This window comes from Aptenodytes patagonicus, chromosome 5, assembly GCF_965638725.1.
Source record: "Aptenodytes patagonicus chromosome 5, bAptPat1.pri.cur, whole genome shotgun sequence".
Classification (NCBI taxonomy): Eukaryota; Metazoa; Chordata; class Aves; order Sphenisciformes; family Spheniscidae; genus Aptenodytes; species Aptenodytes patagonicus.
This window is the reverse complement of record NC_134953.1, coordinates 47,232,571-47,258,228: the sequence shown is the minus strand read 5'-3', so window position 1 is coordinate 47,258,228 and position 25,658 is coordinate 47,232,571. Positions and strand designations below refer to the sequence as shown.

Here is a 25,658-nt window from a genome sequence, read left to right as displayed (position 1 = left end):
TCATTCCCTTCCTAATGCATCTGTACACTTTTCATCTGTCGTTAGTGATTGCTTTTGCTTTGGAGATTCCTGTCTGCCTCTGTTGGTGGCATCCACTTTCACTACTGCTTCCCAGCTGTCAACCTTTCTGACTTCTTTAGTGCCTGTTCCCCTATACTCCCGTCTCCAGGTAAACCATTTCGGTCCATGGCACTCAGAAAAGCAGAATACTACCTGACATCTCCAAACCTTCCTAGAAATTCTGTTTAATAGAATTGTGCATATTTTAGGAGTGTTGTTGATCTTACTGTCATAGAGATCTGAGATTGTACTTTCTTTTTGGTAGGTGGCTGAAAGATGGTCAACCAGTTGAAGAGGGAGCTGGACAGAAGATCTTATTAAATGGACAAAAACTTCTCATCTCTCAAGCTCAAGTGTCAGACACTGGCCGGTATAAATGTGTGGCTGCAAATAAGGCAGGAGAACATGAAAGGGAATTTGATGTTACTGTGCATGGTAGGTTACTCAAGGGGTGTGATGGGGAAGCAGCAGACTGCCTTTATTTTAAATTGCTGGCAAGAAGGTGCTCAAATTTTCTGTAAATGTTTATTTGTATTAGTGGGTTGAAAAATTGGAGATGAGAGTAGATGAAATAGAAGTGAAGCTGCTCTTATCTGTGGGATATTACTTCTATATATTTAAATGTATATGTTCAAATGATAGTTCATTTTTGTTTCTGGTGCTTCTTCCAGTTCCTCCAACCATCAAATCAGCTGGGACTTCTGAGAGAGCTGTTGTGATATACAAACCTGTGACGCTGCAGTGCATAGCCAATGGCATTCCCAGCCCTTCCATAACTTGGTTAAAAGATGGTCAACCGGTAAACACTGCCAGAGGAAATATAAGAGTAAGCACTACTCTTCTATGAGATCCAAACCATGAAAGATAGTTACAATAAATTATACATGTTAGTGCTTCTTTTCCTTTGCTTCCCTCATGCTGTGATATAAAGATGCTAAAGATCCATCCTGGAGAGCGATGGGCTTTTTACCTGAATAGGACGGTATCTCAGATTGAATAGCAGTGTTTAGTAGACTGAATCCCATTAGACACCTCCATATCAGAAGAGTCCATGACTAAATTCAGCATCCGGCTCCTTTCAGTTGTACTTTAACCTTCAAGGTATGGTTGTCTGCCAGTTACGAGGTGGCTCTACCCACTTGTCACTGTGAGGCGGGATTTTTCTATAAGCACTGCCATTGCAGTGCCTACTTATACGTTATACTTATACGTTCCCTTCTCACTGTGAGATTCTGACTTTCAATGAACAGCCCTTCCCAGTGCTTGCATGCTCCAGGGGGTTGAGTGCTTGTAATGGCTTTGGTTTACTTTAGGCTGGAGCAGTTTTTGACATCTTGCCAGCGGCAGCTCTCTCTGCCTGCAGCCTCCTCTTCACTTTGCTTGCCTGCCCCTCTGTCATCTAGGTCTCCTTACAGCTGTACAGCTAATAATCCTGATGTCCCAGGAACACTGAAGTCTCTGAACTACCAAGACACCTCTTGCATGAATATTAGCCCCAGGTTAGAAGAAAGATGAGACTGGCTGTATTCAGCATAAATGTCTGCTTTGCCATTACGCTTAGCGGCTCTGCCTGGGATCGTTGTGTAAAGTGGTTCCTTGCTCTCTGTTTTGGTACAGCTGGAGTCTTCAGGCCGTATTCTGCAAGTTGTCAAGGCCCTGCTGGAAGATGCTGGCCGGTACACTTGTGTGGCAACAAATGCTGCAGGAGAAGCCCAACAGCACGTTCGGCTTCATGTGCATGGTAATGATGTTTCTGCCTCTAGTTAGAAGCTAAACATGGCTGTTTTAAGGCAGCTTTTTTATAGCTGTATTCCTTTTTCTCTTAAGCTCTCTGGCATTTTTGTTGTCTCTGCACATCCATCTTTCAGTTTTCTTTCTTCATCCCACTCCATTAGTAAGAAGTCAGGGCAAAGGCTGTCTTTCTTGGGATTTAGCCTTTCTTGTGTGGTACCGAGGGCCACAGAAATGAATGCCTTTCCAATTAACTCTTCTGTTCAGAGGTATCCCAAGAAGCCAAACGCATTGCCACTAACCCACCGCTCAGAAGGGTACTCTATGTTTCTGAATCAAGATATGATGTACCACTGTTGGCATTATTAATTTGATCCAAATTTTCTGGGAATAATGGCATTCCCCATGACCTTGCAATGGGGAGATTTTATGAATTACTTTTCTGAGAAAGAAATATTTTCTTATAAGGGGATTTTTCAGACTGTTTAAAAGGAATTTTATTTTGTAGCTAAAATCAGTATAAAAGGAATCAGAGAAACTTGAGAAGCTGTTGTTTGCATGTGAATTTAATAAATGCTCTCACCATGATTTATGTATATTTGCCTCAGAAGTGGTCACGAAGCATTGTGCATTCTTGATGTGACCCAATCCTCAAAGGAGGTACGGGAATCCTCAGGAGGTGCAGGAAAGGACTGTGGCAAAATGCTCATGATGAGTATGATTACGTTGACTTGTAAGGAAAATGTTAAACTGAAATGAAGACAGATTGTAGTATCTCCATGGATGAGACTTAGAAAGAGAAACCACACTCATCTTATACTGTGATAATTGCGTCATAGTTAATTTTAGTGTCAGTCCCATGCTCATAAATATCTCTTTTGCTCTCAGTCTTCATGTTCAAAGTGCCATTATCTAGTGTTTCTGTCACGTTGTGAATTTATAAATTTTAGTAAGGTAAAGAGTCTTGCTTTGTTAAAGCCATGTACAACATTCAGTTTAATATTACCAGTTCAAGTGAGATGAGCTTGCCACGTTAGATTACTGTTCTGTGTCGTGCACCCATTTCCTGCAAGTCCATTTTAAATGCCATTTTTCCTGAAAAAATAAAAATAATGTTTTATTCCTCTTAACACTAATGAGGTTATATAATTAGAGAATATTCCCGTTTCAAAGACGATCTTTCTTGAGAAATTCCTCAGTCATCCAGCAGTTAGTTGAAGCTTGCGCAATTCATTGCCCAAAGTTTCTCAGAGGGCAGATTACTTTGTGATTGGATGTTCTGCTAGCTGGGTGGCTGAATTAATGAAAACCTGATGCTTTTGTCTTTTCCCAGAACCACCCACTCTGGAAGATGCAGGGAAAATGTTAAATGAAACAGTGGTGGTGAATAATCCAATCCATCTTGAATGCAGAGTGTCTGGGAACCCTCTGCCAGGTATGCACATGCACCGTTGAGAACATGAAGCAGACCTGATAAAAGGTTTTCACTTTTACGTGTCTTTTGAAAATAATGGATATCCTGAACGGAAGTTAATTCTGTGGTTTTTAAACTAGCTAGAAACTGTTAAATGCTATGTATAATGGGAAAGGTCAATATATCAACTGATGTGGAGTAACTATTGAGGAATTTGGTAATCCCCACCATTTTTAATTAAATGAATGAAAACTGCAAGGATAATCTACTCCCTTGCGTGTACAGCGATGCCCTGTCCATAGACAAGAATACTGTTAGATTTTTGCTACATCAGCTTTAAACACATCCACTCTTTTCCCGTCAGGTCAATATTTTATAGTGTAGAGCAGACTTAAAACAGTACCTTGTGTATTGAGTGTGCCTGTCAAATGTGGCCATGTCTAGGACTTTATTTGAAGTCTACTGAAATTAATAGGAGGCTCTTTGTTTGGTCTGGGCCCTTTGCCTGTGAAAATGAGTAGATTTTCTGTGTGTGTACAGTGCTTTCTGTGGCCTGCTGCGGTAATAAATTATACTAATGAATTTGTGGGTTCTCCTTATATTCTAAGCTTTGAAAACTAGACTGTGTATATCTGTTTGTGCTTTATTTTCCTCACATTTTGTGGAATTACAATTTTTTTTTTTTTTTTTTTTTTCCTTAAGGCAAGTTTCCGGTAGAAATCATAGACATTTACCCAAGTGAGAGCTGAAGGGGTTTGGCTCCTGTTTAGACTGATGGATCTTTTGAATTGTTTCTGAATTGAGAAAAATCTAAAGCAATCTGGATTTTAGTTACTTCATTGCTGGGATTCTTTCCGAGCTAGGATTTTTGGATTAGGTCTTTTTTTACAGTTAATCTTTTTTTGTTCTTGTTGTTGAGATATGCAGACAAAAATTTATTTCCTTCTTTTTTCCAGTGTGTGTTTTATGTTCCCACCTTCTTCTGATGGGATATAAAAATACCGTGTTAATATGAGAATAATCTTCTGTATTAATTATTGTACAGCAAAACTTGGGGAATAGTGTATAGCTAATATCTTATATCTAATATAGCAATTTATTCTTGTGCTGATCATAATCCCATTTTCAGAAGAAAGGTGTTACTAAATTTCAGGTGAGCATCCAGGTTCACCTTCTCTACCTTTTAAAAAATTAATTCTCAGCAAAGTATTATTTTCTAGAATCATTTATGCCTGTATATAACAAAATTCGAAATTATTGGAGGTATATGTAAAATGTTATAAAAACATAAGGATTTTATATCCATTTTGCACTCTTTTCTCATCAAATTGCCAGTTATTTTAGGACAAACAATTAAAGTGATGGAGTTCATATGATTTATACAATAAACCCAGTTTGCTCACCTCTTCTATGTATGATGTGATGCTACATACTAATGTCAGGATATGATATTAGCTAAGAAAAGTGATAGCACAACATCACGCTGAAAAAGAAAAAAGCTTGCATGCAGTCTTGCTCATCAGTCAGGCCAGATTACTTCTTGAATGTGTCTTTCACAGAAAACTTGTGTGCTACGGAAAATGACTCAGTAAGTAGCAGTTTCATCTAACTGAATAGTGAAGTGATGCCAGTTAAGCATTAGTTATACATTCTGCTGATGGAGGGTGCCATCTTTTGGCTGAGATGCAAAAAAGTCCTCAGATTTTGTTGATATAAAATTTTCTTTTGGAGTAATAGCAGTTTCCTGGGCTTTATTTTCAGTTTTTCAGTCTGCCAGTTGAACTTTGGTTTGATTGCTTGCATTTTGATTCTGTAAACTTTCCCAGGTGGTTCAGTTTAATGTAGCAATACTTTAGGGTAAAAGGTGAAAAAATGATATATATCATATTATTGCATATTTTTAAAGAGCTGCTGTTGACCTTGGTATGAGATGAGTAAATCCCCTATAACAATGTTTTCTGTGATATTTTTTTTAACTTCAGACCATTTTTTCATAAATACATGGTGCACATGGATGACAGCGTCAAGTTTGCTATTGAATGGCATACTCAGTATTTTGCACAAATGTTACCGATGTCCTCATTTTCTAGTTACTTTTTATTGTTATTAATTATGATTAATATTGATATTGATTTGTAAATGTTGTTGTTATGTATCTGAAAACTTAAATGGAAAGTTTGAAGACTATTTGGTCCCTTTGTTTGTAATGGGTGTATTTTTGGCAACTTTTCCATCTTTCCTTTCATTATGCAGCTATCACATGGTACAAAGACAGTCGTCCACTTACCAGTGCTGCAAGCGCCACTTTTCTGAACAGAGGGCAGGTTCTGCAGATTGAGGGTGCTCAGATCTCTGACACTGGCATTTACAAGTGCGTGGCTGTCAACACAGCGGGCACAGCTGAGTTGTTTTACAGTCTTCAGGTTCATGGTAAGTATTATAAAACTTACGAAAAACACCTGCATGCACTTTTCAAGTTTCAAGTCTGCTTAGCAGACTTACCATCACTCATCACACCATCATACTGGAAGATATATGGCAGGGGTCAGAGGGAAGAAAATTCACTCTTCTGTCTTTCAGCGACATTAGAATACATGTTTTGTATTAGCAAAATGTGGTAAGGGAAGTCAATTCTAGGAAGAATGAGCAGAGACACCAGATTTGTGGAAGAGGTATTTATGTTATCACTTCAGCAATTTGGAAGGCCTTGCAATTGCTGGGTTTTGCTGTATATGACTTCAAAGCTCACAGGAGATAAAGAAGGAACACCGATCAAATGCTCTTTCATAATCCAAGAGTTCTAAAGAAAAATGTACTGCGTCTAATAAGATGAAGTGGAAGTGTGGGTGTTTGCAGACATGAGGCACCTGATCAAAAGCCAAATTGGAGCTTTTCCACTGATTTCAGTGGCTTTTGGATGGAGCCGTAATCCAAATTCTTATCTTTGATAAATGCATATGCATGTAGCTGGTTTTCTGTGGGAGTCTTGCATGCAAAACTGTGGCCCAAATTTGGCACAGTGTCCCCAGCTGAGATGCACGCAGAGTATGTAGTTCCTATTAATGTTAATTAACAAATAATGAGTTGGGCAGTACATTTCCATGGAATTAATGACCATCATGGGAAAAACTGATGGCTCAAGAAGTCGTCAAAGGCAATTAACCCCACCCAGTGATTAATTCCCAGGAAATATTTAGAGCCAAGGTCATTATTCTGGTTAAACCGAAAAATGAAAAATAACTCCTAAATATGTGTGTGTCCTTTTATGGGTGGCGGAATTTCAGTGGATATGTCCGGAGTTTTCTGGGGAACTAATACTTTCTAACTTAGACACATAAAATTGTTTCCCCTTCCAGAACAGAATATATGCAGTTGCAGCCAGAACTAATTGCATCAAAGGAAGCTGAAATACCTATCCATGAACCTATTTAATTCAGCTTGTATCATGCCAGGCTTACAATGGAGTGCTTTTTGAATTTACCATGAACAAGTTTATCATCCAGTTTAGTTACGGTTTATGAGTTTGAGAAGAGAAAACTGGAGGCTTTTTTCCCCTCTTAATAGTGGAAGCAAGAATGACTACTTAATGGAGAATAGACTCTGAAGTGTCAAGTACAGAACATTATGCTACATTTACTGAAAGCCTGCTCTAGATTTCTGTATGGCAGTTGGCATTGTGAATGAGCACCTATGCTGGTCGATTACTGGTCGTATTCAACAACTTCTGTTGTTAATAGTGTTGTGGATGCAGTAGCTATGGTAGAAGTTATCAGATCATTTTTGCGTTAAGAACAATGCTTGATACTGCAGGCTTAACATTAAATGAAACTAGGCAGTCCTACTGAAGGAAGCAGGTTGAATTCTAGTTTAGTATATTCATATGATATCACTGTATTAATTTTTTCCACTTCTTTCTCACCATTATAACTTTCAGGCATTTGAGAACAATGGATGCTATTGTAGTGAAATAGGGGAACTGTGTGCATGTGTGTGGGGAAAAAAATATTATAAAATCACACTTGCTTTTTTTCTGCCATTTCTGCTATTACTGGAATTTGTCCAAGAGTAGGTAGCCTGAGTTACAGGCTGTTAGAGGTTGCTCAATTTATTAATGAATCTTGTTTTCAGTACAGAATTTTATAAATTTTTTTTTTCCTCATGTAGGATATGTATGAGTAGATCACACCATTCTCATCTCTTTCTCGGAGTGACTTCAAGTATTAAGTTTTGCACTGATACTGACTGTAAAGCTTTATTACTAAGTTATTAGTGGTAGGAGCAAATAAAATTGTTTTGATTCTCCTGATAAATGAAACATCTCAATTTTTTAATACTTCTTGTCTCCCTTTTTAACATAGCTCTACAAAATTTGTTAGAATGTGTACCTATAGTAAGTGTTTTGAGATGTTCCATTAAGATGTTTTTTATCATCAGACAGGCAGATGTTATACAGTCTAATCTGGTAAATGTTCACATATGCTCTGCAAGGCCAATTTATTACTCTGTGTATGTATTTGCTTTATGCAGTTTATATGATAAACATCTTTCTTTAATCCCCACCATTCTTAATGCCTTTCACAAGGTCTAAATGGAATATTATAAAAGTTTGAGGGAATATTTTCTGGTTTTATGTTATGGTTCCCGGGTTTCGCAGCTATCCTCTGGGCTGTGGGCCCAGTCCTGCTTACCTTGCTCACAGTAGTTTCATTGAAGTTATTTGACTGTTTATGTAAGTGAAGAGCAGGATTTGGCACGGAGCAAACAAATGACAAGAGCTCAGTAGGAGTAACATGAGAAATCATTCCAACAATGTAGTGCCTAGCAGAAAGAGAAATAATGTCCAAAAGTAAGTGGCCCATTTAATTTTATTGTGATTAATACTCTTACGTAGCTGTTTCAGCTTTGTTCTCTTTTTTCAGTCCCACCATCAATCTCTGGCAGCAGTGACATGGTGACAGTCGTGGTTAATAATCTAGTGCGACTGGAGTGTGAAGCAAGAGGCATCCCTGCGCCTATTCTGACGTGGCTAAAAGATGGTAGCCCTGTTTCCAGCTTTAGCGATGGACTCCAGGTACCGGGTTCAAATCTTGCTATTTGTGCTGTTTCCTGTTGTGGTAGGAGACTTTAAAACTGGTACAGTTTAATGGAACTGTATAAGCTAGAGATTTTGGAATGAGAGTATAGGGCCTTTTGCTCTACGTTATTGGTGCAAGTTTAGCTCCAGTAGTTACTGTGTGAAGCAGAAGATATGGATATATTGAAATAAGGTGGTCCTTTCAACTGATTTCATACTGAGTAAGAGTTTGCATCAGCAAATTTTTCACTTACTGGCAAGAGGAAATTGGACCATATTCCTATGCTGAAGAGACCTGTAGAGCTCAAGATCGTGTAATATCTCATTATATAAAATAGTAATTCATTTTAAGAAAAAAAAAAAAAAAAGACCCCTGATGTAAGGAGATATTTCAGAGTTAAAAGGAGAGGGCATGGTTGCTTTATGAAAGCTAATTTTATGATCTGAAAGGAAAGAGGGGAAATTTGTATACTATATGGACAACTCGGGGCACAGACAAAACGTGTGACAGAATGTTTGAAACTGGTAAGAGGGAGGAATGTCCCGATCCTGCAAAGACGTGTGGATGCCAGGAGTTCCCTATGGGTTTGCCTGAAGTTAGACTTCTGCTTTTGCAGGTCTCGATCAAAATAGAACAACAGGGTGCAGGGAGGAGCTTAGGGAGCAGAGAGGTGGTGGGAAGCAGTGGCAAAACAAGTATTTCGTTTTGAAATGAAACCTAATAGCTCTCTCTCCTTGTGTTTCACATTGTGGTGTGGATTCTCAATGTGTCATGCTTATATTCCAGGTTCTGTCTGGGGGCCGAGTCTTAGCATTGACTAGTGCTCAGATCAGTGACACAGGAAAGTACACTTGTGTTGCAGTGAATGCTGCGGGTGAGAGCCAGAGAGATATTGATCTCAGAGTTTATGGTGAGATTTTCTGACAAATCCCTCTTCCCCCCCCCCCCCCCCAAAAAAAAAACTGTTCGTGGAACTTTAATTAAACACACTGTGGCCCAGACCTTTAGCAATGTTGAAGAAAAATTGTTCCAAACCATAATGAAAGGCAAAGTGATTAGGTGTGTACATGTGTGTATGTAAGTAAAAATACGTATCTACACATATGTACACATGATTTATGTATGTATGTTCTTCTGTGTATCCTTGAAGAAATGTAGCTGCAACAGTGAATTTATAATTTTAATACATAAAGGCTCATTTATAAATGATAGGAGAAAATATGTATTTTTCTTTGTGTAAAAAACATGTAGATCCCACGGGCAAAAGAGATTATTGGAGCCAGAGCTCAGTTGTCTTTATTGAACCAGAATGAGTCAATGTGAGTTTGCCATACAGCTCTCCAGTTTGTGTTCCATTTTCAAGACCTTACTATGCCTGCCTAAATGGTGGTGACTTTTTTTAGTGCTAACAATGACACTGTATTGAGCCCAACCAGTCAACTTTGTCTCTTTCAAGAAGCAGGGAATGTATCTTTAGCTTTTGTACTTTGTCAGTTTTCCAAATTTTGTCAGTAAGCTAATTCTGAAGTCTTTTTGACTGAACTCATGTGAATTCATCCTTCCTTCTGATTTCTTGTAACTTGTATGAGCTTCATCCTGATTTCTTGTGACTTGTGTAAGATGCCTTTTCATGTTGCTTTCTTAGTGAACATTGGTGATATACCGATATCAAAGAGCATGACATACTGCCAGGAGGAATGCCAGGGAGTTTGTAGCAAATTTTAAGTTTCCCTGGACAGCTCAGTGGTTTTGTACACCAGTGAAATGAGGATGAACAATGATCTGCCATTTGTTTTAGAAATCTAATGGTACCAGATGTGGAGAGAGGGTTTTGGAATTGAAGAACCTTTGTGGTTTTGCTTCTGCTTTCAGTAGGTCAGTGGAGAGAGAACTATTTTGGGTCTGCCAGTCTCTAGCTTTATGGCAACCATAAGCAGGAGTCTGGAAAATCTTGCAAGAGAAGTTAGAAGTTTGGATGTTTTCTAAGGTGAATAAGGACGACTGGCCAGGTTATTTTGTTGGTTGGTTGGTTGGTTGTTTTTTTGAGTTTGGCTCTCAGAATTTACTTCCTTGTAAATGCACTGTGGTTAGGATACTCATGACTTGAGTCATGGCTACTTTTGTATCTGCGAGGGGCAGTTCAGAAAGTTAGGACTCTGGCATGGCAAGCAAGCTCAAGGTTAACGTGGGCTGGAACATTTTATGTCTAGAGCAAGGAATATCAAGGTCCCTTTTGGAGTTTGAGGACAGGTGCGTATGTATACGTAATCAAACAAGTGGCATGGATATATTTATTATTTCTCTTATTTTCTGGAACCTCTGTCCATTTTAGCTAGATGAGATTAAAAGAGTTAGAAGTTGTGTATGTTTAAAATTACTATTGTATTAGAAGCTGGCCAGGCTTGAGCTCAGCTGCAGGGCTATCTTGAGTGAGGCTGTCACCAAAAAGTAATATTACTCTCAGGACTTGCCTCATAAGGGTAATCTAATTAAGAAGTCACAAATTTGGAGTGCACCTGGAGCTGAGATGGTTAGAAATGTGTGGTGCGCTGAGCCAGTCTTGGAGTTGGAACAGTCTGGGTAACATATAGTTACCATGAGCATAATTAGATTAATTTTAAACGCTGTTCCTTCAGGAACAAATGCTTTAGTGACTGTGTCTCTCTGTTTCATAAACTCAGTTTCCTTTTGAACACATTTCAGTTCATTTAGCTGAGAGGAAAAGTAATTGGTGGAAAAGTATTTGGAAATAAATTTGCCATCTGCAGTAATGGATCAGCTTCCAATTTTCAGTTCCACAATACTCGTAAAGAATCTGGGCCTTTGTGAATTCTACAAGAAAGTAAGATAAACAGATTTTTTTTCAGTTACTATATTTCTTATCCACAGAGACCAGACTTTTCCCTAAATTATTTCCAAACTGTGAAATCAGCTGCTCTGCTTAGTACTTCCTGTGCAAGAAAAACAAAGCTTTATTGTTAATGTTATTTTTCAGGACATCTTGAGAACTGTATTGCTGGTTTACTGAGTACCACTTTGGGACATTTTATAATCTCATGTGTGCTAATTAATTCAGTATCTTTTTGTTCAGAGTGAAGCACACAGTATTTCTCACAGACAGTCCCACTGCTTCCCTTTTTCTTACCCCAATATTTTGTGCAATCAGACATGCAATTTCTGAACTAACGGATTGCAAACCTAAAAAGCGAAGGAAATGTGACAATAAAGGTTCTTTATATTTGGCCCTGGTCAACTTTTTTTGAGCAAACTGAACAATCTTAGTATACAAGAAGCATAAAAATCCCACTGGATATGTGTAACCAGACAAAGTAATTCTTGCTAGGAAAGTTTTGATTTTGTAAATATTTTAATTGCAGATCTAATGTTGCATTAATGTCAAGAGTTTACAATGAACATGCTTTATGTTTTTAAATGACAAAAAAGGAAAGGGAATCCCTATGGGTTGGGTGTTTTAAGGGTTTAAGAACATATATGCCATTAAGGACACGAACAGGAATTCTCTTCTGGATCATGCTTGAGCAGCCCAGTAAAAGCGCTTCTGCTCTCTGCAGTTTGCTGTAGTTACCTGTGTTAGCGATGCAAATGAAGGCAACTGACTTGCTGTGGCATGCATGAGAAGCACTCCCAAATTCTGTCTCACTGGCTCTGATCTGGGAAAGGGAACCTCCAGTAGAGAGCTGGTGGTAAGCAGCAGCAATGCAGGCCATGATGGCCTACACGTACTCTTGCTCTTTTCCAAGTCAGCATGTGTCTGACACCGAAATACTTTGAAACTCTTAATGTGGCAATATTCTGTCAATAACTCAAAGCTGTGTGGGGCGTCTCAGGAGATTTCCTCTGACCAATGATACAGCATGCCGTTACCAAAGGACAATCAGTTCAGCCAAGAATACTGATACAAAGCCATAGATAGCAGTTTTTGGTCTTTAATCTTTTCATTTAAGCTCTTGTCAGTCTAATAGTTCCTCCATGTTCTTTTTGACTCCAGCCATGAACACTTTCCCCATGAAAAATTGCTCACTTGCTGTGTTCCAAGGTTTAATTCTCAGTTGCCTTCTCAGTTGCTTTGTTCTTCTGGCTGTGGAAACACAAATAATTTTTAAAATGGGGGAAAAAATGCATTTTCTTGAATCTTGACACTGTTCAAGAACAGCTAATGGGCTTCAATTTAAATGTCCAGAAGCATTTTTTTTTTCTTCTACACAGAAAACTTTAATTCCAAAAGCTGATTTTTCTACGCTACAATTTGGAAATAATAGTGTAATAATGAGGTTATCACTGAAACTGTAGTACAGATCTAAATATAGTGCTCAATACCAACAATTGCAATAGTTAGCTAGCAGATACCACACGAAACAGACAATAAAGTAATTGTAGATTATGACTTGATGATTAAGTCATTAACCCATTCACTTGGCTGCAGCCATGTAAGTTCTTACTCTGTCTTCTGTATTTGGCTATCTGTAGACAAAATTCTTCTTAAACTCAGAGTTCTTAAAGCCAAGAATCCATCTTGGCACTGTCTGGAACAGTTTAAGACACTTTCAGCTTCTGGGTCTGATTATTATCTTGTGAGCCTTCTCACTCATCAGCTCTTTTCCTTTTTAGCAGGAATGTACTTCCCCATTCTTTATATACTGGTGATTTTCCTTTCTAGCTATCTTTCAAGTATTTTTTTGCTAGTCTTGGCTTATCTACATGGTTTCTCCGTAGCTGATATCTCACTAGCATATCCTCTTGTGTAGAGGATATTCTGTAAGTAACAAAAATTATTCTGGTGTTTTTTGTGATATAAAGGAGACTTAAGTTGTGCGTCAGAAAGGTAGTAACTGCCATTTTACTTTTGTTAAATGAAGACTGTTAACTCCACAGTATGTTTACTCTGGGAAGTCTGCAATGCCCAAAGGTCCTTTGTTTTGATTTATTGCTGTAGTTCCACCAAATATCATGGGAGAGGAACAAAACATCTCTGTGCTCATCAGCCAAGCAGTGGAGCTGCGCTGCCAGAGCAATGCTATTCCCCCACCCGTGCTGACGTGGCTCAAAGATGGACGACCCTTGCTGAAGAAGCCAGGTCTTAGCATCTCTGAAGATGGCAGTGTACTGAAGGTAAACTGGGTGGTCAGGCTCTGGTGGCGATTGCTTTCTGGGGAGTATACCCACCATGAAGGCACTAGATATACCCGTTAGAGTTTGGATAGACCCTCTGGTGCAATAGAGAGTGGTGGGTGAGGAGTGAGGGAAGTCATAGACATCTAGATGTTTGTGTACAGATTTTGCAGGAGTAGTACTGTATTATTAATATTTAGAGAGACAGATGTAAAAATAAAAATTGAAACCTGAACAACCTCTCCCTGAAATTTCATGTATAACAACATAAGAAGAAGAAATCCAGGCTTTCATTTTCTTCCTAGATTGAAGGAGCTCAAGTACAGGACACTGGCCGTTACACTTGTGAAGCAACAAATGTTGCTGGGAAAACTGAAAAGAACTATAACGTGAATATTTGGGGTAAGATTTATTAAACTTATTCCAGGAATGGGAACAGAGCTGAGAGTGAAATTATTATGTGAGACACTAAAATCCTCTGTAGTTCATAAACACTTAATTGCTGAGGTTCACGCAGGGAGATGTTGTTATATTTGCTGTAGTTTAACAGTCCCAAGAAAGTGGGACATTTTCCAAATTGCTTTGGTTTGGTTCTAAATTAATAGCAGCTACTTCATAGGCCTTTGTCAGGCTGGGTTTGCATGCACGGTACTAGTTTAGAACTATAACTAGCTGGTTTTGTATCCATAGCTCCTATTTGTGCGCTTTAATGCCATTTAAAGTAACCTACCAACTCTCCAATTTTTTAAATGCTGAAGCATGGAAATTCAAATACATAAAAGCTGGTTTACCTAGCTTTATTTGCTCTGCAAAGTTATCACCACTGAATCATAAAAATAGCTTTAGTAAAATTCTTCTATGGCTAGATGATGAATGTGACTTAGGACATTTATTTTAATAATGGATTTTGAGTGTTTTTTCTGTACCATCATTTTGTCCCCATATGCAAATTGAAATGTGCCTTTTTTTGCTATTACAAGTTAATTTTTTGGTTTGAAATCACAAGACTAGAATTATCTAACTGGGCTTGTAACGATAAAACTACAAGTTTTAGTACAGAATTCTGTCATTATTTATTAAAAAGAAACATTCCTGGTGTTTAAATTAGAGGTGGATTTCGTAGTACCATGCAAGACCATGCAATTTTCCCATGCTAATGCATATACCCATTTACTGTGCTTGTCATCTTCATCTCTCATCTCTCCCTCCTCTAGCTTGGTAAGATCTGCAGTGTTGCAAAGGACCTTTGCTGCTGGAGGGATATGGATTTATTCTTTTGTGCAGTGACACCACTTCAGTAGGATTTTGAAAGGAGGGATAATTCTTTGCTAGTTAGCAGCTTTGATGGAATAAGCTTAATAGAAACCAAAAGTTGCCTGTGAAAGTCATCTGTGGATAACTGTTTAGAATTATAGTCTTTGTTTACACCCAGGGACCAAAAGTCCTGCTTGCCATATTTTTAAGTTTTAAATCCAGGAAATGTATCCTTCTGAGGATTGGCGAGATCATGAGAGCTAACTCTGGTTCCAGGAACCAGTCCATGTGTTAAATGTAAGATGTACCTCTGTAGAGAATGGCACAAACTTTTTGACTAGAAGCAGGACAAGTAAGTTTGAAGCCAGTACAGTACAATAAAGCCCTTTGCAGTCAGTCATTCTGAAACCCATACATCTGGTTGCAGCTAAATAAAGAGTTTAAGTATCAGAAGGAGAAGCTGTCTACTGTCGCGCATTAAAAATGTGCTGGATAAGTTATTCACTAGTGAGATTTTATTTGCCAGTTTCAGCGTACATTTTCCTCTGCTTTTTTTGGTCTCTTTTCAGGTGTTACCTACACTATTTTCATCTGATGAAAATGGTTCCCCCCTTTCAAGAAGGCAATTATCCCTTCCTTAGTGATTGATCCGAAGTTCTTTAAGACTTTGAGAATCAGAGTGAAAACAGTTGTCCCTTTTGTCTGCAACTGGTTTACAGTCACAGAGATGTAGAGCAAAGATGGCACTCTGCTACAGTAGGGCAATTGATGGGATGGGGTCCTTAGTGTTGGATGTGGCAGCCAGTGTGTTGCTGCAGCAAAAATTCAAAGGAAAAACTTGGGCTGAATTTTGAAAGTCACTTTCCGACTAATGATGATATCTGTAGGTTTATGAGCTAAGACCATGAATGAGGCAGGCTCTTATAGTTGGAGTCAGTTTACATAATTCACAGAAATGTCTTTGTTCTGTGAAGTCCATCCAAAAGTCAGCCAGAAATAGACCCTATGCATGCACCAGACCTCAGAGGCTGGAAGGATAGATGCAGTCATTTGCAAGTATATTATTCCCTACCCAGGATCTGGTTTGCATTGTCAACAAGAGAATACAATCCTTGTAATTGCTTCAGAGCATAATGGGACAAATTTGTGTGAGGGTCATTTGGGTCTTACTGTTGGCTGATAAAGTTTTGTTTCAAATGCTGCCATTATTTGGCATTTCTTTTCAGTGTCACCAGGTATTTATGGCTCAGATGACATCTCTCAGCTGACAGTAATTGAAGGGAGCTTGATAAGCCTGATATGTGAGTCCAGTGGCATCCCACCACCCAGTCTTACCTGGAAAAAGAATGGTGAGTAACCATCCACTGTCTGTTTTGTAAAGCAAATGTGATAATTCTGACCTGCCAGTTTCTCTTTTTTCCTGTGAACATTTTTAGATAGTGTGTTCTGAGGAGTTCAAACATGCAGATATCTAAACAATGCTGTTATTGAGTAAAATGAACCACAATAGTAGATTATTCCCTTCTCTTTTAACTCACCTCTGCTTGGATTAGGTGTTATTATTCCTAAAGACATGCAAGAGAAGCACAGTGCAGAGATTCCTGAGCTGACTTAAAAATGGACAGTTTATACATGCTAGTGAAGCACTTAACCCCTCTCAATATGCTTATTTACCATGGTGAAGCAAGACAACATCAAGACTTATTTGTGGATCCCAGCTGGCAGGGCTGTGGGTCATTGTGAAGTTCTGTGGTGCTGAGTTGAGGGTCTCTGCCCTGTGATCCACTGCACAACATAGATGTATCATATGGATTATTTCTAAATTTGCAGCCATGGCATACTGCCAAGTGATGAAAATGCAACCAGTTGTAGTAATTGCTTTTGGGATTTGCTGAACCTTTCTCTCATTCCATCTTAATATTTAAGAGTAGTCTGCACACCTTTTTGCTTTAGGGGTTAAAGCAACATTGACAAATGCCTTCTTATGAATCAGTAGACAAAAGCAGGTATTTTTAGCACCTTCTTTTAAGCATGGACACTGTAGAGACAGAATATTAGACAAAGTAAGAATCATAGATTCTATGATTCTATGATTATACCATAGATGGCAGAATTCAGTGTGGTATGTGCCTATCAATTAATTTTGGCTTGTGGAAAGAGCAGATTTTAATTACAAAACACTTTTTCTAATGCATAAAATTTTCAGAGAAAATTAAGTTTACCAAGTTCTTTTTAAACCCTGTCTCTTGGAAGCTAAAAAGGCATTGTATGATGTGTTCTAATAATGTACGGCAAGGCTAAAGTATATACACTTAAAGGCAGAAAGGAAACTTGAATCTGTTGGAAAGTCTAGAAAGGCAGTTAGAAAGTAGTACAGTTTAGAATGTTACTTGAGAGCTAGATTTTTCATCATGTTTGGCATTTGGTGTACTTGTTCATAGAAAGGATTTTAAACACACAAGTAGGAAATGAAAATTCAGCTTGTAAGAATTATCAGTAGCATGTGTATTCTTTCTGTCAAAAAGTCTCCCTGTGGTTTGTAAAGATGAAGATACTTGCCTAATCTGAGGTCTCCAAGATTGAAAATTCTGCTCAGAGAATGTAATATTATTTTGCTGTCACGTTTCTGCTGAGGATTTCCTGGGCAGAAGTCTATGCACATGTGCTGTGTGGCACACAATACATAGATGGTCCAGCTGTGAAGACTAAATTATATGTTTCTAAGCACTGGCTGTGCTGGGTGAGACGATTATATACTAGACAATGAGTCAGATTTTACTGAAAATGTTGAATTTGCTGCTCAGTGGAAGTGTCCAAGGCTTTCTGGATGGATGTAAGTGTGGTGAGAGTTATTGTGCTTTAGCTCAGGTTGCTATATGTCACGAAGTCAGCAATTAATATGGGAAGTCCTCAGAATCTGCTTGCATGAAGTTTCTGACGTCTAGGAAAACTCTGATAGAGCAGTTCTAAAATGGACAATTGTGCAGGTCAGTAATTTTTAAATGAGCCAGTGGACTTTACACCATGTGAGCAAGCTCATTACATTTTTCTGTGTTTTTATCTGAAAGAATGTCTCTTGCAGGCTCTCCACTGGTGGCTGACCTTTCAGGAAGGGTGCGGATATTATCTGGAGGCAGACAGCTACAGATTTCAATTGCTGAAAAGTCTGATGCTGCATCTTACACTTGTATTGCTTCAAATGTAGCTGGAAGTGCAAAGAAAGAATACAGTTTGCAAGTATACAGTAAGCTACCATGAAAAATTCTGTTCATAGTTTACCAGTTCTGCAATAGAGTTACATTATGAAAGTGTTATCAGTACAGTGATGTTAAGCTGCAAGATTTTCAGAGAGTAAAGGACAATTTAAGGGTACTCCGAGGAGAATGTTAAGTAATTAAAATTTTGGCAATTTGGACTCAGAGCTTGACCAAGACGCTGCATATATCTGTTGAAAGTGCATTTGACCACAGATGACTACAGGGATGTAAACTCTTTAGGTAGTGTAATGTTTCTTGTCACCAGACAGTAGTAGTGATGACAACTAATTGAATTTAGATTTGCCAGTTTTACTGCAAAGTCTGTACTTCAGTCAGGAATAAAAGGAGGTATTTTTAAACAGTCCCATGAAAGAGAAAATCTTCAAAAATCTGTAGGGATTGACAGCATCTATTCTAAGCATTTGGGGCAGTCTTTTTTAATTTAATTTTTTTTCCTGTTTGCATTTTAAAAATTGCCTGTAAGTTACATTTTAAGAAACAATTTTACTTTATGGGGTGGGGAGAGAGGAGGTTATTTGACTTTTCTCAGCTCTGTGGAAAATGCTATGAATTGCGGAGTGCCCCTAGCTGATTTGCCAGCATTAACCCACAATAACTGGTCTTTATGAAAATGCTGTTCTGGCAAACTTGATTGTTCTGTTCAGAAACAGATGAAGATCCTGAAAGGTAGCTTCCATTTGACTTCTAAACTGTTCTTTTTCTTTCATAGTTCGACCAACTATATTAAACAGTGGTAGCCACCCATCAGAAGTTGTAGTCATCCAAGGAAATGACGTTTCCTTGGAGTGCAAGGTACAGGGCATTCCAGAACCAGCAATAACGTGGATGAAGGATGGCCATCCGCTGGTCAGTGGAAGGGACATAGTGATACTTCATGATGGTCACTTTCTTCAACTGAAAAATGCCCAGGTGTCAGACACTGGCCGCTATGTCTGTGTTGCTGCCAATGTGGCAGGGCTGTCTGACAGAAGATACGATTTAAATGTTCATGGTGAGTATGTGCAAAATGGGGCAGGCATAACAGAAACAAATTAGACTTTTAAGTTCACCGAAGGACATTCAAGAAATAGTTGTGTGGCTAAATGCACCACCTGTATCTATTACAGGCTTTACATGTGGTGCAGTTTCAGTTGCAGTGTTACAAAAATCCAAATCCAATTTCATACTCCTGAATATTTTAAAATCTTACCTCTGTCCGTGTTAATATCAATCCATTCTCAGTTGCTCCATCTCCTGAGAGGAGAAAACCAAGATAAGGTATAATTGTATACGATATTGGGGTGAGTGTCATGGTGGGAAATACTCTATTGTGGGAGATAAAAATCATGGTTTAACCGAGAACACCCTGCTAGTGGCTGCTACCAGAGGACAGTTACCAGAGGATAGCCAGTATCTCAAGTACTTAATTACCAGTTTCTCTCATTGTGCACAATCAGAAGAATTTAAAGGTGATACCTCCAACTATAATTCATCTCCATAATTTGACTTGATGGAATTGATCGGAACATCACGTTATCTTACAGACACTGTAATTCTTTTACATGTGATTTTTTATGCTTCATTGAACACTGAATATTCATGTTTTACTTGTGAAAGTAAACACAGGAATTCTCATTATTGAAAATGAGAGGTCTAAATTATTTACCAGTTTTGTTTATGTATTTTTTTATTTGGAAGGTTTGCTGTACTGTATTATCAAACTTCTGGGTAGTAAAAAGAAACTTTAAGCTTCCTCAAGCTACTCAGAGTGCTGGAGGATGTTGGTCAATTTGTGACCCCACGCTTTATGTTCTAAAGTGTGAACTGTAGAACTGCTTCCAAAGTGGAAATATTCTTATTCCTAGCAAAGAAAAGCCTAACATAAATTTATTGTAGTTATTTTAACAGGGATTTGTTCTTTCCATTAGAAAAAGCATGTAATTTTGTCAGTGTTAGAATTTTCCCTAGTGTTTCATTAGATACTGGAAATTATAATTAGCATAGAATGGACAGAACTACTATAAACTGTTATTCACTGGGGATCTTAAGCCATAAAATAAAGGTATTAGAACTGATAGAATTTAATTTTAATATTTCCATGCAATTACACAGTAAGAAATTGTCATTGATATATAGTATTAAATGTCTCAGTTTTGTAGCTCTGCACTTGCCAAGCTTATCTTAGCTTCAATGACTTATTATTTGGATGACAGAATGTTTTAATTTTTATTTGTTCTGAAGTATGGCTTTTCTTTACTCTTGTTCGGTAGTTCCCCCAAGTATTGCTGGTGACCTGCAGATGCCTGAAAATATCAGCATTGTGGAGAAGAATCCCATCTCTCTGGTTTGTGAAGCTTCAGGAATTCCCTTACCATCAATAACATGGCTCAAGAATGGATGGCCTGTCACTTTGAACAACTCAGTGCGAATCCTCTCAGGTACAAAAGCTGTAGTTATTTTAAAAAAAATAAAAAGAGGGAAGGGGGCGAAGTGCCCTCTGCATCTATAGTGCAGGTATTTCACATGAAAGAAGGTTTGGTTTGGTTTAATAATCTGTTAAAGGCAAGGAGAGAAGAGAAACTGTTATTCAATGCCAAGCTTTTCAGTAAATGGGGTCAGATTGGCTGGAGTGCCTGGTGAATAGCTAATGTAAACTTTTAAAGTTGTTACCAAACTTCATGTGTATGGGCCAAAGGCATGGTAACTATTTAGTCTGTGACATGGAATAAGCCATTATTCTGGCTGTTAGTGTATGTTAGTCCAATGCTTATTTCCAGAAATATGTCAGATGGTAACATCTTGCTTTGTCAGTGCCAATACGTATACTGCATTAGCGCTCTCATTTGATTAGTTTTCTCTACCTCTTCCTCTTCACAGTTATTTTACCCTTTAAAGACTAAAAATCTTTGAGAGAATGAATAATATGACAATAAACAAAACACATCTTTCATTTCTATGGGTGAAACAGGGAAGCCTGTTCACAAGCCTCAAAAATTAATGCATGTAAATACTTCCTGGCCTTGGAGCTAACTGAATCTGATCTTCAGAATGTCATCTAATAAAAGCTGGAATTAGGTGATCAATCAAAGACAGCACAGAATGCTGCATTAGCAAGAAGACTAGTCCAAGGGATCTGGAGAAACTTGCGGTAGGCAAGCAGAGAAACAGATCCGATTCATCAGGGATCTTGATTTTCAAGCTGGGATAACCTACAAAGAACTAGTTCAGATGCCTTTTTATGACAGTAGTAATTGACAGAGGTGTCTGAAATAGGAGGGGCTCAGTACCTGTTCCTGTAAACCATCTTCCTGCAATACCATAAGGAAGTGAGAGTACTTGACTGGCAGCTGCAGTGATGTTAAAGCTTTGTGTTTACAATAGGAAATTGAGTTAGCAGCCCTTCAGATTACAAATGGAAAATGCGTACCAAGCAGGCAATACATTTTGCGTTGACTTCACATGTCTGGGGATCAGCTTTGTGCAGTGTGTAGAAGTAATTAAGTATCTGGTTATGACTGAGATGTATAGATGACAACTGAGAAGTTTCTTTGATTTTGGGTTTGCCACTCACAGCTAGAAATCTCATGAAAATAAGTTTTGATGAAGTTTCTAATACTCTGACATAGCCACCGTGCAAAGCCAAGCCATGCTACAGCATGAACACAAGAAAACAATCAGACAGGCAAAGGAACTGGAAGGTGTTTAGAAGCTCAGCTAAGACTGGATTTGAAGCTGGATTTTTTCAGTGTTTTTTTTTTTCATTTGTGTAGCTTTTAACATTACAGGTAGTCCTGTCTTCTTCTGCTTTCCCATTTTTATGCATGGCGCGTGGAAAAAGGAGTGGGTGTCTGATTATTATCTGGTACAAATCTGACTATCTGAGTTGGTATGCATTCCTTTTTGTATGAAGTTGCCATCAACAAAAATAATTTCTTCTGGGCTTGATTGTTTCTGTTCTGTCTGTTGATTTCTACACCCACACTAATATCACCACCCGGATTGCAGAGTCAGGAAGGGTGAGAGACAAAAAGATGTTTATTGTCTCTGAATGTTAGCTGCAGTGGGAGTGGGGAAACAGGCCAGAACTCAGTGCTTGTTTTCCAGCAACTGTGCTTTTGTGCAGTTCTTTAGAAAACTACACATTGTGGTAGTGAACTGTAACCAACATGGCATTTGGAACTTTATTTGTGCTTGTACAGCTGTAAAAAAAACCAAAAACAACAACAACAAAAACTCCCCCTCTGACTAATTTAAGACATAAAATACTTCGCCAAAGCAAGATTTTGGTTCTGTTGATTGAAAACATACTTGGCATTGTAGATGATTTAAATGTGTGGACACACTGCTGGCAACTTTGAATCTGTTAATTCAGATACTATGCTGATGTTTCCTTTTAATGATGCTTCTTACATACTTTAGAAATAAAAGAAAAAAATTCCACCATACCACATCTGCTTTCCTTGCAGACCATGCACTAAGTTGCATACTAGCTTTAGCAAGGAGAAAAGCTTTTCGTAAGTTTTAGCTAAATGTAGAAAATCATACTCTGCCTCAGCACTGGAGCCCTTGGTGTGCAAGTATGTGATACCATAGAAAGTTACAGTCTCCTGCAGGCAGATATCTGCTTCATTTTACTTCTTATATGGCTTTGTTCAGGATGTGAATGGGAGAAGGGATCAGGGTGACATCAGTCTGCAAGAACTGAGCCTTCCTCAGTCTCACAGTACTCCCTCCAGCAGGTAGGATTCCTTGAGCGGAGGCACATCCATCAAGCAGGTCAGCAGTTTCTTCCTTCAAAGCACATGACCAGGAACATAAATTTCTGGGATATATCCCAATAATGAGACCCTGTGGATATTTGCAGGCAGGACATGCACAGTTCAGATGTGATGTACTGTGAGGTAATGATTGCTAATGTGAGAGCTGCTAACGAGAAACTGGAAAAGGCTGAAGGATGGCCACCACATTTGTTTTCACACTTAAATGCTCACTGATGTTTGTTTTGCTGTTCCTATGCCAAAAAGGAAGCAAAGAGAAATTATTCTGCTAGGGCAAAGCAGGGATATTCTTGGTCCTTTGGTCAAACATATTTGCAAATCTTCTTTCTTTTAAACTAGCATGCCTGTGCAAATGTGTTCTCGCAACTGCTCTGCTACAGTGTTATGAGAAATACATTATTTTAAAACATTACATGTAAACCAGTACTGTTGTCACCTGCTATTATTATTGATGGCACAGTTAATACAAATGCTAGAAGAGAGGACTGGAATTTTATTCCTTATCTGTACATGTGAAAATACCTTTATGGAGTGTTTGTGTTTATAAAAATAAACTTATTTTTATGTGTACACACCCACCCTCCCTCTGATGAGGCTTTATTATTTTTCCTCGACAGTCATCTAGATACTCAGTATAGCAAAGTCCTCATGTGAACAAAAATCCTGCTGTCTGAGACACTGTTCTGTCAAAATTTCCTGCATAGTAGTAGATGCACAAATCCTGCATATTGCAAACACAGTGTTCCTGCCACATCCAAAGTGTCTGCACTGATCAATAAATTATGTGTGCACTGTACCCCTGCATGTAGTTTGAGTGACCTGTGTGGAGCAGGTTCGATTTTTCTCTGCACGAACTCTATAGATGTGTCTTGAAGTTTTCAGTGATTGTGCCAGTTGGTCTCAGACTTCCTCCAGAAATTCTCAGAAAGTATCTAAATGCCTCAAAGTTCACTTAAATGTAGTTTCTGGAGGGGAAAAAAAGGGATGTGTCAGGATAGTTTGGAAGTTACTGACTAGAAAGAAGAGTATGATCAATATTAAGCACAGATCTAAAAGCACTGAGGAGCTGAGGGCCTGAGCAGACATACAGAAATGATGGGAGTAGGAGTAAGCTCAGTCACTTTCTCTTACTGTTTGTTCAACAAAACAAAGCACACTAAAAAAATAGACCGCATTAAATTTACAGCTATAAATTTTTTTAACCAAAACATAAAAAAAAATTAAGAGTTAGTACAGACAATTTGGGAGCATATTGGTTGGAGCAGGACTTTAATGATTGTATGTTTTTTGGCTTTCTCCTCAGGGGGCAGAACGCTCCGTTTGACACACACGAGTGTAGCAGATGAAGGTCAGTATACTTGCGTAGTGACCAATGCTGCAGGAGAAGTGAGGAAGGAATTTGACCTTTCTGTTCTAGGTAAGTACGTGGTAATTTTTGTTACAGTAGAAGATAAGGGGATCTACTGTATACTTTGCTGGTATTTTTAAAAATTATTATGCCAAAACATATGTCCGTAGGGGGGAAAAAAAGTGCATTTGATACCATGGTCAGAAAATCAGGTTTTAAAGAGGAGCTACTTCTACATGTGAATTTGCTGTTTGTTTAGTTTTTAAAATTGAGATTCTTCAGGCATAATTTGGAATAACTGGCAGCTACTTCTGTTTTGTGTTTTGTTTGAGGTTTTTTTCTGAAAAGGAACTATGTCAATGTAACTGGCTTCAGTTACATTGTTGTTTCAGTTGGATAGAAGTCTGGGGGATGCTGACAGCCAGACTCCCATCTTCTCTTCTGTTTCTTGTTGCTCATAGCTTCGCTGTCCCTTGGGCGTGATGAACAAGGTGAAGCAGTTTATAGGTGATCTGAAAAGGTGGGGGGTTTGTGTTTTCCTGGTCAGGTTAGTTTTCAGCCAGATCAGTTCCCTGCTTGTTCACCACACAGACTATAAATGCCAGTATTGGTGAAAAGAAGATGACAAGAGTGAGTGGTCAGGGGAATAGTGCTATTTCTTTTGGCAGCGGCCTGAATTTAAGCTGGTTTAAGTCAAGAAAACTACAGCCCCAGGAAACCATATGAAATTCATGTGAATCTGTTGCATCTAATGCTGAAATGCAGGAAGTTGCAATCCCATATGATAATACTCATGAATTAAAAGCAGCATTACTGTGCAGCAGTGGGTATAATATGTATAGCTGAGTGGCATGATGATAATAATCTGTTGCAACAAAGATGTGAAGGCAAAGCCAAGTCCAACAGGGAACTTAAACACTGGAGCTGAAATTGTTTCTACAAAATAGAGATCTCTGATTCAGTGGAAACCTTTAGTCAAATAGAGCCTTTGATATTCTAAAGTATATAAACCAAGTGTGGTAGTGGGTGATCCTGCTAATGTATTTAGACAAGGACTAGTACAGCAGGCTCTTTAGATGGCTATTTGGAACCCTTAATGTGTAATTTTAGACCATCTAAGGCACCTGAAGGTGCACAAGTCCATGGGACCTGATGAGATCCATCCACGGGTCTTGAAGGAACTGGCGGATGAAATTGCTAAGCCACTATCCATCGTATTTGAGAAGTTGTGGCAGTCTGGTGAGGTTCCCACTGACTGGAAAAGGGGAAACGTAACCCCCATTTTTAAAAAGGGAGAAAAGGAAGACCCAGGGAACTACAGGCCAGTCAGCCTCATGTCTGTGCCTGGGAAGGTCATGGAACAGATCCTCCTGGAAGCTATGCTAAGGCACATGGAGGACAGGGAGGTGATTCGAGACAGCCAGCATGGCTTCATCAAGGGCAAGTCCTGCCTGACTAACCTAGTGGCCTTCTATGATGGAGTGTCTACATCAGTGGACATGGGAAGGGCTACAGATGTCATCTACCTGGACCTGTGTAAGGCCTTTGACACGGTCCCCCACAACATCCTTCTCTCTAAACTGGAGAGGTATGGATTTGATGGGTGGACTG

General features: G+C 38.7%; 1 protein-coding gene across 1 annotated transcript in view; it reads left to right on the top strand.

Moving 5' to 3' along the window:
* Nucleotides 1–25,658, top strand: part of HMCN1 (hemicentin 1) — a 209,103-nt gene that overhangs the window by 115,853 nt on the left and 67,592 nt on the right. Inside the window, exons 34-47 of the mRNA XM_076339558.1 lie at nucleotides 326–495; nucleotides 732–886; nucleotides 1,678–1,801; nucleotides 3,125–3,226; nucleotides 5,459–5,635; nucleotides 8,125–8,276; nucleotides 9,067–9,190; nucleotides 13,235–13,410; nucleotides 13,716–13,812; nucleotides 15,891–16,013; nucleotides 17,747–17,908; nucleotides 18,652–18,933; nucleotides 20,192–20,359; nucleotides 24,003–24,116. Coding sequence (XP_076195673.1) covers nucleotides 326–495; nucleotides 732–886; nucleotides 1,678–1,801; nucleotides 3,125–3,226; nucleotides 5,459–5,635; nucleotides 8,125–8,276; nucleotides 9,067–9,190; nucleotides 13,235–13,410; nucleotides 13,716–13,812; nucleotides 15,891–16,013; nucleotides 17,747–17,908; nucleotides 18,652–18,933; nucleotides 20,192–20,359; nucleotides 24,003–24,116 — 2,126 coding nt within the window. The remainder of the gene's footprint in view (nucleotides 1–325; nucleotides 496–731; nucleotides 887–1,677; nucleotides 1,802–3,124; nucleotides 3,227–5,458; nucleotides 5,636–8,124; nucleotides 8,277–9,066; nucleotides 9,191–13,234; nucleotides 13,411–13,715; nucleotides 13,813–15,890; nucleotides 16,014–17,746; nucleotides 17,909–18,651; nucleotides 18,934–20,191; nucleotides 20,360–24,002; nucleotides 24,117–25,658) is intronic.